This window comes from Hypanus sabinus, chromosome 11, assembly GCF_030144855.1.
Source record: "Hypanus sabinus isolate sHypSab1 chromosome 11, sHypSab1.hap1, whole genome shotgun sequence".
In the NCBI taxonomy this organism is placed as follows: Eukaryota; Metazoa; Chordata; class Chondrichthyes; order Myliobatiformes; family Dasyatidae; genus Hypanus; species Hypanus sabinus.
Genome location: NC_082716.1, coordinates 32,741,825 through 32,755,920, shown reverse-complemented (window position 1 = coordinate 32,755,920; position 14,096 = coordinate 32,741,825). Strand labels below are relative to the sequence as shown.

Below are 14,096 nucleotides of genomic sequence, written 5' to 3'. Positions count from 1 at the left end.
CCTGTGCCTTTTGTGAGCGCTGGGAATACTCAGCAGGACAAGTCATGTGAATGGGAAGACAAACTTGTTTTAGGTCAGAAACTTCACCAAAATTGAAAAGGAGATAAAAGAAACTTGTAAAGCTGAGGGGTGGAGTGGGTTATCTCTCAAAGTGTAAAGCCAATGTATGCATGGGGATAATCTGTAAACAAGGTTATGGCGATATCAATGAGTTTATAAGATGAGTTGGAGTGCAAGAAGACTATAGAACCACAAGACATTGGAGCAGATTTAGGTCATTTGGCCCATTGAGTCTGGCTGAATTATTATCCCTCTCAACCCCATTCTCCTGCCATCTTCCTGAACATAGGCAAAAGAATGTGGAAGTTGTGGGCATGCAGGGTGTGGGAACCTGTTCAACAGATCAGGCTGGGCATGTCCCACAGTCCCAGAGAGATTTAAAAAAAAGCCAAGCTAGTAATGGATGACTAATGTAGACCTCGAAGTTGCATCACCTGAAGTTGCTGGATTGAATATTGAGCCTAAAAAGCAGAATGCATCCAGACAAGAAGGTTGAGGTGCTTTTCCTCAAGTTTGCTCACTGTAATGGTACAGGAGCTCCAGACTTGATAGTTCAGAGTGGAAGTGGACAGGGGAATTAACGTGACATGCAATGGGAAGCTCATGGTCTCTCCCACAGAATGAACTCCACAAACCGATCACTCAGTCTGCATTTGGCTTCTCCCCTGTAGTGGATGCCACACTGTGAACACTAGATGCAGTACACTAGATTGAAAGGAGTGCAAGTGAATGGCTGTCTTAATTGGAAGACCTCTTTGGGTCACTAGATAGTGGAATGGAAATATATGAAAGAACAAGTACTGCGTTGCCTGCAGTTTCAAGAGTAAGTGTGACTGTGTTTGATGGGAATAGAAGAGTGGACCCATGCTGAAAGGGAGGAGAGAAGGAGAGAGGAATCTTTGATAATGGCTGAAATTGTGGAGAGTGGTCTGTTGAAAGTGAAGTATTTCCAGAATTTCCACTTTTCATCCATAAGATATAGGAACAGAATTTGCCATTTAGGCCATTGTATCTCAGACTCTTGTATATTTTGATAAGGTTAACTGTCACTCAGCTACAATGAGTAGATACTCTTTCTACTCAATCTCTTTCCGAACACATGCTAGTTACTTTTTGTCCATGTGCCTTTGGTTTATAGGAGAAAGAAGGCCAACTTAAGATTTGCACCTCAAAGCAGGCCAAAAATTCACAGAGTAAAAACAAACCTAAAGTATTAATTCAATCACCATAAATCTGTAATTTTTAAGTTGGTTGATTATTTGTAGCCTCTAAGAATAATATATTTTAGTATAACAAATAACCTTGGTGTCTTTATCTTCAATGATCTATTTTTAGTGCACACATTGTAAATAATACTAAAGGAACTAAATATTGTTTGGATTTTCTAGTAAAGGAGATATTATCGATCCGCATTTAAGAACTCAAGTATCTACGTACTCTATGCCTAGATTAATGAAAAAGCTCTTGTATTTTTTTCTGAAGCCTTTTGTAAGTATAATAGTTAACTTATAAATGGTTTGGAAAGGGGAGCTGGCTGGCTGTTGCAGACACTGCAAATATCAAAAACTCATTTGTAACTCCCGTAGAGTCCAGCAGACAGTGGGTCTCCTACAACACCATTGCTAAGATTATAAAAAGTGAAGGAAATATTTTGGTAAGCACTTGCCCATCTGAATATCTTCCACAGAAGCCCATTAACCCTTTACCTCCCAAGCACTGGGGATGCACGTTTTTGCACTGTTTATTTCTGTGATTTATTGTAATTTTATACCTGTTCTGTACTATTGCTGTGAAACAACAAATTTCATGCCAAATAATTCAGTGATAATAAATCAGATTCTGATTCTAACTTTGTTAATGCATGAGGATATGATAACAAGAACAAAGGGCTGCCATGAAGTTGCTCAGAGATTAGAGTTAGGGTTAATTATTGATCCAAGAGCATAGCACAGTCCTCCAGTCCACAATGTTGTGCTGAATTAAATAAACTGCACACCTAAACTAACTCTTTCTGCCTACTTAATGTCTGTATCCTTCCATTTCCTGCACATCTTGAATACCTCTTTTGTATTTGCGTTCACCCCCAAGCCAGGCAGAACATTCCTGGCACACCAAGCATTCCACACAATTATTGCTGTTAACTATTTTATGCCAGTGGAATGAAGTTATAGGAGTACATTTTCTGCATTTGGCATCATGTTAATATTTATAATGGATGAATGGTCCACATGAGGGAAGCTGTCAGATAGTTTAGTACGTATGGTGATGGCAAGAATTACAGGCTACTCTGGGACAATCTGTTGCTGAGGAGTTCTGACTGCTAGTGCACCATTAATCAATGGTGTTCCTTCTCTACCATTTCCTATTATTGATCTTTCTGCTCCACTTCTTGTTGTCATGGCAGGAGTAAGGTTTGGATACTAATATTGTGCAGGGTACAGCACAAGATGATAGATCCAGTCAGAATGGCAAACAGCCCAGGCAGCAGAAGCATTGTTTGAATACACTGAATACACTCTGTGATATTTCCGTTCACAGAATGATATTTGCTAGACTGTGCTAATTGACATTCCATGGTTGGAGCCCACCTGAAAACGTGGCATATTTCTGTCACCCAGCAGTCAACTTACAACTTGGCTCTCCATTTGGACTCATCTTGGTACAGAATAAATACTGCTGTAGACTGTCTAGCTCCTTATTTAGACAGCCTCCAGCATTCAAACAAACTCTACATATATAAAGAGAATCTTAAAAGTTTCCTATTGATGATTTCCTCTGATTTCATTAGGACCAAGGCTCATTAACTTAGTAGCCATGAGTCCTGTAGTTTTCAAAGCTACTCAATAGTTATCGCTGTAATTTTAATTCCAGTGTGTGTGGTGGTGGTGGTGGGGGGGGGGGGGTGTTGCTCCCCAGGTTATGGAAGTGCTGACTAACAGAAATCTGTCTTCATGAAAGTTCACCCATAACATTTGAAAGAATTTTTCACAATCAATGCTGGCACCTCACATGGCTGCATTCTCAGGCCCTCTACTCTAGTGCCCATGGCCAGATTCTGCTTGAATTTACAGATGATACCACTGTAGTGGGCCATATCTCAACGTAAGTAGTTGTGGTAAAGGAAGGAGATAGAGAGCCGATGTCATGAGAACGGCTTTTCCCTCACTGCCAGAAAAACAGAGCTGGTCATTGACTTTTTGAAGGGGACAGTGAACCTACTCCTATTCACATTAACAGTGCTGAAGTCAAGAGTGTTGACTACTTTAGTCCCCATGAGTGAACATCACCAATAACCTGTCCTGGTCTTACCATGATGACACAACAAATCTCTCGCATCTCTATTTGCTCAGGAGGCTAAACAAATTGGGCACCATACACAACATTCCGGAGGAACTCAGTAGATCAATCAACAGCCATGGAAATGAACAAACAGTCGATGTTTCGGGCCAAGACCCTTCATTGGGACGGGAAAGGAAGGAGAAAGACGCCAGAGTGAAAAGATGGGGGGGGGGGGGAGGCGAAGGAGGATAGCTAGTATGTGATAGGTGAAGCCATGTGGTGAACTACATTTACCTGTCTGAACACGCCCCTCTGCTGACTGCTCCTATGGCTCCTCCCACAGACCCCTGTATAAAGGCGATTGGAGGCACTGCTCCTCCCTCAGTCTCCAGGATGTTGTGTGGCGGTTTCTTGCTGCTAATTGTGGTCTCCTGCAGCTAATAAAAGCCTATCGTTTGCCTCCCATCTCCGTGAGTTATTGACAGTGCATCAAGCCAGGTGGGTGTGAAAGGTAAAAGGCAGACAATGAAGGAATTTGATAGGAGAGGAGAGTGGACCATAGGGAAGGAGGGGGGGCACCAGAGGGGTTGATGGGAAGATGAGCAGAGATAACGGGCCAGAGTGGGGAATAGAAGAAGAGGAGAGGGGCAGGAGAATTTTTTTTACCAGAAGGAGAAATCAATGTTCATTCCATCAGGTTGGAGGCTACCCAGACAGAATATAAGGAATTGCTTCTCCACCCTGAAGGTGGCTTCATCTAGATGCATAAAATTGATATGTCAAAATGGAAATGGGAATGAGAATTAAAATGCCGGGCCACCAGAAATTTCCACTTTTGTCGGATGGAGCGGAAATGCAGGTGGAGGGGAGGCGCTCGACGAAGCGGTCCCCCAGTTTATGACAGGTATCACTGATGTAGAGGAGGCTGCATCAAAAGCGTTGCCTCACCTGGAAGGACTGTTTGAGATGCTGAATGGAAGTGAGTGAGGAAGTGAATGGGCAGGGGTAACACCCTGGCTACTTGCAGGATGGGACATCAGCGGGGCGGGACAAATGGATAATGGAATCACGGAGGCAGTGACCCCTGTGAAAAATGGACAGTGATGGCAGGGGTGGGGGGTAAAGGTGTGTTTGGTGGTAGAATCCCTTTGGTGATGGTAGAAGTTGTTGAGAATGTGTGTTGAACACGGAGGCTCATGGGCTGGTAGGCAAGGACGTGAGGAACATTATCACTGCTAAAGCTGCGGGAAGATGGGGTGAGTGCAGATATATAGGAAATGGAGGAGATGTGGATGAAGGACAAAGGGAAGCCCCGTTCTTTAAAGAAGGAGGACATATCTGATGTCCTGGAAAGGAAAGCTTCTTCCTGGGACAGATGTAGTGGAGATGAAGATACCGAAAAAAGGGAATAGCATTTTTACAGGAGACAAGATGGGAAGAGGAATAGTCAAGACAGTTGCGGGAATCGGTAGATTTATAAAAGATGTCGGTCGATAGTTTGTCTCCAGATATGGAGACAGAATGATCAAGAAAGGGACGGGAGGAGTCAGGGACCAAATGAATTTAAGGGCAGGGTGGAAGTTGGAGGCAAAGTTTTTTGAAATTGACAAACCTAGCTTGGATGCAGGAAACAGCACCAATGTAGTCATCAACGTAGTGTAGGTAGAGTTGGGGGGCATTACTGGGGAAGTCTTGGAACATGGACTGTTCGACCTAGCCAATGAAAAGGCAGGCATAGCTGCGGCCCGGGCAGGTGCCTACGGCTACCCCTCGAGTCTGACTAGTGAAGACTTAAACATGGAGTGCTCTACGTAACCTATGAAAAGACAGGCATTGCTGGGGCCCATGTGGGTGCCCATGGCTACTCCTCGAGTCCGATCGGGCATATTTGGTACATCTTCTTGACTATCACCAATTTGTATCATTGCACCATAGTGAGCATCCAATCTGGATGCATTATGGCTTGTTATGGCAACTACTCTGCCCATGACTCCAAGAAAATGCAGAATCATGGACATAGTCCAGCACATTACTGAAAACCAGCCTCCCCTCAAAGGGCTCTGTTTACATTTCTTGCTGCCTCAGAAAAGCAGCCAGCAAATCAAAGGTCCCTACTTCTCTAGACATTCCCTTTTCAACCCCCTCCCATTGTGCAGGAGATACAAAGGACTAAAAGTATGTACCACTCATCTCATGGACAGCTTTGGTCCCACAGTTTTAAGACTATTGAATGTTTCCCAGTAAGAAGGACACTTTACTGAATATCTGCCTTGTTGTGACTTTGTACCTTATGTTTACCTGCACTGTACATTCTCTGTGCTGTAACAGTCTGTTATTGTTCTACCTTGTACCACTGCCATGTACGGTAATGAACTGTAATGAACTTATCTGTATGGACATACAAGACAAGTTTTTCATTGTACCTTGGTATATGTGACAATAATAAACTAGTTTAATATTAATAAAATGTTTTATGGCATGCATTAATAATTGGTTACATACAGTATGTACTTTTAGTTTAATTATGGATAGTGTTAACTTGAACATAGAAGATATTAGATGGAATGAAACAGATCTCTTTAGAGCAATATGATATGAGAAGATATAGAAAATCAATTTTGGAAAAGATGGTTTATGGAACTCTCACATAACTCAGGAGCTGCCTGCTTTATAACTTACTTCATCAATCATAAATCTGATATAATTACTCATTAATGTCTTTGTTAATATTTTCTAGCTATTCAACTTTGCCTTCCTTCGGTGTTGGTAATGCTGTCATATTGGAAGACTTTCAGTACAGCTCAACAGCTCATAAAGTTTACTGAAAGACTGTGTACAAGAAAGTTGGCCAGGGCAGGGTGGTAGATAACATTTATATGGACTGCAGAACAAACAAGACCAGCTTGGATGGGGCACTTTGGTCAGCATGGACCAAAAGGGTCAAGGGGCCTATTTCCATTCTGTGATTCTAGGTTATGACATAGCAATCTATTAAGTTCAATTCTATGTCATAACCTACACTTGGTCTAACCAAATGTAATATCAAGGCAGTTACATATTTGATTTTCCTTTTTCCAGAGTCCCAGAGTTGCAGCTGGCTTCAGGGCAACAGAGGGAATAGGGTGAGTTTATGCTAAGGAAGAGGATGAAAAGACATGTATATGTGCAAGCTCTAACAGAAATTTTAGTTGATTTTTTTGAATAGTTGGAATTGATTCTTCAAAGGCTTGAAAATGTGAAGTTCTCTGGGGAACAAGGTTAAGTTGTTAGCTTGGACAAGTGATCCTATGTTTAAAGAAAGTAGCTAGAAACAGGTTTTTTGTATTGTGATAAAGAAGAGGAAAAATACTAATAGTCCCTCCCCACCTCTGTAACTTTGTCTCAAATCTCTGAAAACTGCTTTCTTCCAGTTCTGCTCCTCAGCCAGCCCCCGTTCTTTCTTCATGTTATTTGATGGTTCTGTCTTCAGTCCTCTCAGCTTGAAGTCCTGGAAATTGTTCTCTACGCTTGTCTCTGTTCCTTCTTTTGTCACAGTCTTTACAACACACAACTTTCACCTTTTCATAATGCCTCTATCTTTAGTATTTCCTCCACTTGTCTGGTTCTACTTTGTGAAAGTCGCATCTGATAAAGTTTCAAGGTGAATATGATGTACTAAACATCTCTAAATACTCATCATCATTATGTGCTGTGTCAGTATGAGGTGGGCAATCATGGAGCCCGTGACCATGATTGTTCTTGGCAAATTTTTCTACAGAAGAGGTCTGCCATTGCCACTTTCTGGCCAGTGTCTTACAAGATGGATGACCCCAGCCATTATCAATACTCTTCAAAGATTGCCTGCCTGGTGTCAATGGTTGCATAACCAGGACTTGTGATATGCACCAGCTGCTCATACAACTGTCCACCCCTGCTCTCATGACTTCACATGACCCTGATTGGGGGGGTGGGTGGTAAGCAGGTGCTACACCTTGCTCAAGGGTGACCTGGAAGCTGGTGGAGGGAGGGAGCACTTTACACCTCCTTTGGTGGGAACACACTGCCATCCAACCCTAAGCTAAACACTATGCAAGGTGAAGTAGTGAAGATGCTGGAAATCTGAAGCAGAAAGCAAATGATGGAAATAGTCAGGAGTTCAAGCGGGAGGTGGGATGAGGGAAATTAGTAATATTCATCAGAATTATTGACCTAAATCTTTAATCTTGTTTTTTTCCTCGATTAACGTTTCCTGAGCTGTGCTATTTTTAAAAAAAGTCACACCTTTCAATCATAGGGAAAGTAAGTCAGAGACTTGCTGAAGTGAAATAAGTGGGTAAAATTAAACAGAAAAGACTGGAAATACTTAGCAGGTCAGGCCGCATTTAATGAAGGGTCTATGAGCAGAAACATTAACTCTGCTTCTCTTCCCACAGATATAGCCTCACCTGATGATTATTTTCAGCATTTCCTGTTTCTATTTTATATTCCATCATCTCCAGTTTTCTTTTGACTTTTACTTACAGAGGTGACACTGCTTAATCTGCTTCTTAATCAGGCTGCTCTAATGTGTAGTGCCAATGGATTATAATATTAAAGAATTATAAAGACAAACAGAATACATACCACAAATGCTAGAAATTAAAGCTGAAGAAACATTGTTGGAATACTCAACAGGTTAGTCAACAACTGTGGACAATGGATCAAAATGTCAGATTGATGGGTCCTGAAGGATAGATATTTCTGACTCATACATCACATTTTTTTAGTAAAGGAATGTCTCATCTGCCCTTTCTCCAAAGTGCAATAATCAAATGTAGTCAAATTAAGGTTTAGAAAGAAGATGGCATTTTATGGAAGCTTCTCCAGAAATAAGCTTGCAAAGATAAGTGGAACTGTTGGATTTTAGAATACCAATTAAATATTCTGACCTAGAATATTTTGCAGGATGAGAAAAGGTTTGGATTTCTACAGTATCATGTCATCTTCAGGATGCTCTAAAGGTTGAATAGGTTAGGACATCATTCCCTGGACCGTAGAAGAATGAGGGGAGATTTGATAGAGGTGTATAAAATGATGATGGGTATAGATAGAGTGAATGCAAGCAGGCTTTTTCCACTGAGGCTAGGGGAGAAAAAAACCAGAGGTCACAGGTTGAGGGTGAAGGGAGAAAAGTTTAAAGGGAACATTAGGGGAGGGTTCTTCACACAGAGAGTGGTGGGAGTGTGGAATGAGTTGCCAGATGAAGTGGTAAACGCGGGCTCATTTTTAACATTTAAGAAAAACTTGGACAGGAATATGGATGAGAGGTATATGGAGGGATGTGGTCCTGGTGCAGGTCAGTGGGACTAGACAGAAAAATGGTTTGGCACAGCCAAGAAGGGCCAAAAGGCCTGTTACTGTGCTGTAATGTTCTATGGTTCTATGAAGTAGTTTTTATAGTAAGGAAATGTGGCAGACGTCACCTGAATGATGCAGGGAAAAATCTTTTAAATAGTATCATAGGATCTGCACATATACTAGTAGACCAGACAAGTTCTTAGCTTAAAACTTCACCTAAGACACTGCATCACTGAAAGTGTGACACTGCATCAGTATTGCCCGTGCATGTCATCTTAGATTTTTGTGCCAAAAAGGATTTGGAGCCACAAACTTCTGAATTCAAGGCAAATATGAAGTGAAGTGAAAACTTTAAATTATGGTTAAATTGACAATAGTACATGGTTCAAAGTATTTAAATTATCCTTGTTAGTTAAGATTGTACGGCATGCAATGAAAAGCTGCAGGATTTGCCATGTAGAGGGCAGGCCACAATGGGGAGTGATTCCTGCCTGGAGCTTATTTGCATACTTAGAAATCTATTTCTCCAAGAACAATGTGAAATAGATGAATGAAACTTTGCAGGATGTAAGGACATGGACATGGATCTTCAGATAATCAGCAAAAGTCACACTTGGGAGAAGGAGACATGGGAGGAGTTAAGCATGCTATCTAAACATGCCCATGCTTTAAATGGCCAAAATGCTGCCAGCTTAGTTCATGGACCCAAGTTTTGTGATTCTTAGTCACAGGTTAAAATAGTAAGGATGCCTTTCTGATGCCAGCAGACAATGATTTTGCTATGTAGGTAACACACTGTATATCTGCGGATGCTGAACGTGCGTGGTTTAGGGAGATTCAGGGCCGTGAAACTCCTCTCTCTTTCATTCCTGTAGAATGTAAAAACTTGTTCCTGTGTTTGACATTGTTTTTTTCATATATTTGTAGGTCAGTTAAGGAACTATGGAAACACCATGTTGCAGTAATGGTAAGGTCAAACTCCATTTCCAATTTGTAAATTATGTGAAAGTATTTTGATTATTCCGTTTTCTCATTGCTCAGATACCTTGCTTACAAGCTCAGTGTATACCCAGTTCACTCTCCCAGCTAACATCTAACACTGAACGCATTTTCCTTGTGCTTACAGTAATTTGCAGTTTTGTAACTTTGTTACTGATATTGCACAACTTCTGATTTGTGAAATGTAGAAATAACACAGGGAATTTGTAGAACACAGGACCAGGCAAAATCTGTTAGAAGAGAAATTGTCTCATGCCAGAAATGGGGTATTAAATCAATGATATTTGGGTTCTAGGTTGCACTTTCTTTATAGGCCCTGTTAAATAATATCAATGATATTTTCCTGTAAAGTGCATAAAAAGGTGTTGTCTTCTAGGCCAAAGGAATAATCAATTCCACAGATCCAGGGATTTATTTTCTTCATTGTGTCATGTAACTTATGTATAATTTATGCTAATTTAGGTTTATGTAATCTTTGTTTCTCATGCTTGTAACGTACTGTCCTGCTGCTGATAAAAAAGGTAATTTCATTGCATTTTTTTACCCTGGGTATGTATGCTCATGAAAATAAACTTGAATAAGTGTCATACAGAGATTGATAGGTTCTTGACTGGGCATGGCATTCAAGGTTTCGAGAGGAAGGCTGGGGAGTGGGGCTGAGGAGGGGAAAAAGGATCAGCCATGATTGAATGGTGGAGCAGACTCGATGGGTCAAATGGCCTAATTCTGCTCCTATGTCTTATGGTCTTATATTTATTGGAAAATGGTGGCTGCAAATGGCACTGCTGCCTCATAGCTTGGGGGCACTTGTTTGGTCCTGACCTTGGGTGTTATCAGTGAGGAGTTTGCATGTTCTCTTCATGAGATCTCATGGGTTTTAGCTATCTGCTCCAAATTCCTCTCATGTACCATGGAAGAACTGGTAGATTAATTGTGTTATGTACATTACCAGTTAGCAATGTTAGCAAATAGTAAGAAGAATTAAAGAGGGTTGGATTGGCACGTGAGAGAGAATAATTTGCAGGCCAGAGGGATATAAGAAAATGGTTGGGATTAAAGTGAATTGTTCTGCTGGATGTGATGAGCCAAATGGCCTCCTCCTGACATATTATGAACTCGGTTTTGTTGATTTGTGGGTAGTTAATTTCCGAAAAAAAAAGACATTGCAATGATCATGAGGGAGGATGCTTGTATTTTCTCTAGGCATACCGTGAAGAATATTTGAATGCTTGGAAACACCAGAACATTGAGGTTTTACTCTGTCCATCATTAGGACCTGCACTTAATATTGGATATGCAGGAAAATTGTCAGGTGAGGAACAATTGAGGATGAACTTCTTCAAAGGCCCCCAGAACTTAGAACTGCATCAGAGAAGTATGAATAGCTTCAACGTTTGATGGTGTTACTTCACATGGGGAGAGGGCGGTGTTACCAAAAGAGTCATACCGTTTTCTACTGGATAACTGTGGATGAACTTCAGATATGGGTGTGATATTTTGTGGGGTTTTTTTGTTTGAATGAAATAACAATGATTATTATCAAAAAGAAATCAGTAATCCCCTCCATTCGATGCAGAAACATCATTATTTCCATCTGAGTGTAAATGGACTCAGTCACAAAATGAAATTCTCTTCATAAATTAGATGGCAGTCATTATTGATGAATGTGTATTTTGAAAATGCTGAATTAGAGGCATGTGCATTTTAGAAATAAAATACTAACAATACACAATACTTCAGACATTATTTCATTGTCCTGAATAAAATTCCATTTTGTGCCATTGCTATGATTGTATCAATGAAGCTGACTATCTCTACAAGTTCATTAGATTTCTGTCTATGGACAGTAATAACAGTATGAGTCCAGAATACTGAGTACAGTGCTCATTTAGCAACACAGGATTATACAGTGGTTGAAAAGGGCCCTTTGGCCCAACTTGTCCATGCTGACCAAGATGGTCTCACATGCCTGCATTTGGTTCCTATCTCTCTAAAGCCTTTCTTTTCACATACTTGACAATATGACTTTTAAATGTTTTAACTGTTTTCCTCTGGTAGCACACACCCACCACTCACTGTGTGGAAAGCTTGCCCTCAGGTCCCTTTTGAAGTTCTTCCCTCTCACCGTTAATATATATCCTCTCATTTTAGGGGCCCGCTCTGTGGAAAAAGAGTATGACCATCCTCCTTTACACTGCCTCAGTAGAGCAGCCAGCACAATCAAAGAACCTATCCACTCTAGACATCCTCTCATTTTGTCTCCCCCGTCAGGAGAAGAAACAAAATGCTCAAAGACAGTTTTTATCTCACTGTTATAAAACTATTGAATGTTTCCCTATCATAATCAAATCTGGTTTAATATCTCCAGATAGGTCGTGAAATTTGTTGTCTTTGCAGCAGCAGGTTAATACAATACATAGTAATAATAGACAAAAAAAGTATAGTCTCCCACCACTCCACCAGGGATAATGTTCCTCTTCCCTCACCTACCACCCCACCAGCCTCTGTGTCCAGCGCATAATTCTCCATAACTTCCTCCATCTCCAACAGGATCCCACTACCAAACGCACCTCCCCTCCCCAACTTTCTGCTTTCTGCAGGCGGGGATTACTCCCTACGTGACTCCATTGTCCATTCCATCTCTCCCCACCGATCTGTCTCCTGCCACTTATCCTTGCAAGCGGAACAAGTGCTACGCCTGCCCCTACACCTCCTCCCTCACTGCTATTCAGTGCCCCAAACAGTCCTTCCAGGTTAGGCGACACTTCACCTGTGAGTCTGTTGGGGTCATATACTGTGTCCGGTGTTCCTAATGTGGCCTCCTGTGTATCGGTGAGACCCGATGTAGATTGGGAGACTGCTTTGCTGAGCACCTCCACTCCATCCTCCACAAAAAGTGGGATCTCCCAGTGGCCAACCACTTTAATTCCACTTCCCATTCCCATTCCGACGTGTCAGTCCATGGCCTCCTCTACTGTCAAGATGAAGCCACGCTCAGGTTGGAGGAGCATCACCTTGTATTCCATCTGGGTAGCCTCCAACCTGATGGCATGAATGTCGATTTCTCAAACCTCTGATAATACCCCCCCTTCACCATTCCCCATTCCCTTTTCCCTCTCTCACATTATCTCCTTAACTGCCCATCACCACCCTCTGGTGCTCCTCACCCTTCTCTTTCTTCAGCCCTCTTAGACTCCCCCTTCTCCAGCCCTGTATCTCTTTCACCAATTAACTTCCCAGCTCTTTATTTCACCCCTCCCCCTCTCACCGTGAACCTATCACCTGGTGTATCTTCCTCCCCTCCCTCACCTTCTTACTCAGACTCCTCATCTTTTTTTTTCTCCAGGCCTGATGCAGTGCCTCGGCCCAAACCGTCATCTTTTCCATAGTTGTTGCCTGGCCAGCACTTTGTGTGTGTTGTTTGTTAGTATGATAAGACCTGTCCATCTTCTCTGAAAGACCACAGGACTTTACATAGGGGTATTGACCAGTATGTCCCTTGTTATTATCACAGGAGACAGAAGAACCTAAAAAAATACAAACTAATTGTATAAAAACATTTTCTTTTTAGCTGCATCCAGCTATATGGTTATTTTCAACTTGTTAAATTTTCCTGCGGGTGTTCTGCCAGTCACCAAAGTAACAGAGGAAGATGAAAAAGAGCTGATGAACTATACTGGTTACCGAAATGATATTTGGGACAGAACTTTCAAGAAGGTCAGTGGGATGAAGCTTCACTCCACTCTGGCAATGTTCTGTTATTGTATTGGTTTCTGTTCTTTTTGTGGGATTTAAACACAGGTTTACATTAATTAAATAGCAGAGCTTGTTTACTGAGCAAAGTCTTAGAGTACTGATATTTGCTGGGAACTTTATGATTTTGGAAGTATTATTACATTACCTTAACATTAATCACAGCAGGAATATTCAGCAGTTGTGCAGGCAATGCAACTCTAGCCATTCACAATGTTATATTTGTGACATGGCGATGTTAAGCATGTCTACAGTATATATTCACTTGCTATAATAACATTCTTAATGAGTGTGACTTTGGCTCTCATTATCCCATAACTTCTGCTAATTCAGAATTTTTCTGATTTTAATTGCTCCATCACAAGTGTCAAAATTTCTGGAATTATTTTCCTAAACTTCTCAATTGCTATTTGCTTTTTTGAGTCTCTCCCTAAGAGCCACACATTTGAACAAGTCTTCAGTTGTTTGTCTTCATATCAACTTATGTGGCATAATAGTGCCACTACACAAAACTGTTCATTTTCCTGTGGTAAAGGCGCAAATTATTACACAGAACAAAACATCCCATGATGTTGTGCCATCCTTTTAACCTACTCCAAGATCAATCTAGCCTTTCCCTCCCACTTAGCCCTCCATTTTCCTTTCATCCATGAGCCTATCTGAGAGTTTGTTTAAAACACTATCTCTGA

General features: G+C 41.3%; 1 protein-coding gene across 3 annotated transcripts in view; it reads left to right on the top strand.

The window, feature by feature from the left end:
• The window catches only part of LOC132401819 (fatty-acid amide hydrolase 1-like), a 35,943-nt gene that overhangs the window by 14,605 nt on the left and 7,242 nt on the right, over window positions 1-14,096 (top strand). For 2 of the 3 annotated variants that reach the window (XM_059984059.1, XM_059984060.1), the window contains exons 5-9: window positions 1,449-1,548; window positions 6,418-6,461; window positions 9,583-9,622; window positions 10,858-10,966; window positions 13,226-13,371. In XM_059984059.1, the coding sequence (XP_059840042.1) occupies window positions 1,449-1,548; window positions 6,418-6,461; window positions 9,583-9,622; window positions 10,858-10,966; window positions 13,226-13,371 (439 nt within the window). Of the gene's footprint in view, window positions 1-1,448; window positions 1,549-2,970; window positions 5,515-6,417; window positions 6,462-9,582; window positions 9,623-10,857; window positions 10,967-13,225; window positions 13,372-14,096 lie in introns of those variants that run through there. The other variant, XM_059984061.1, reaches the window with a different exon arrangement.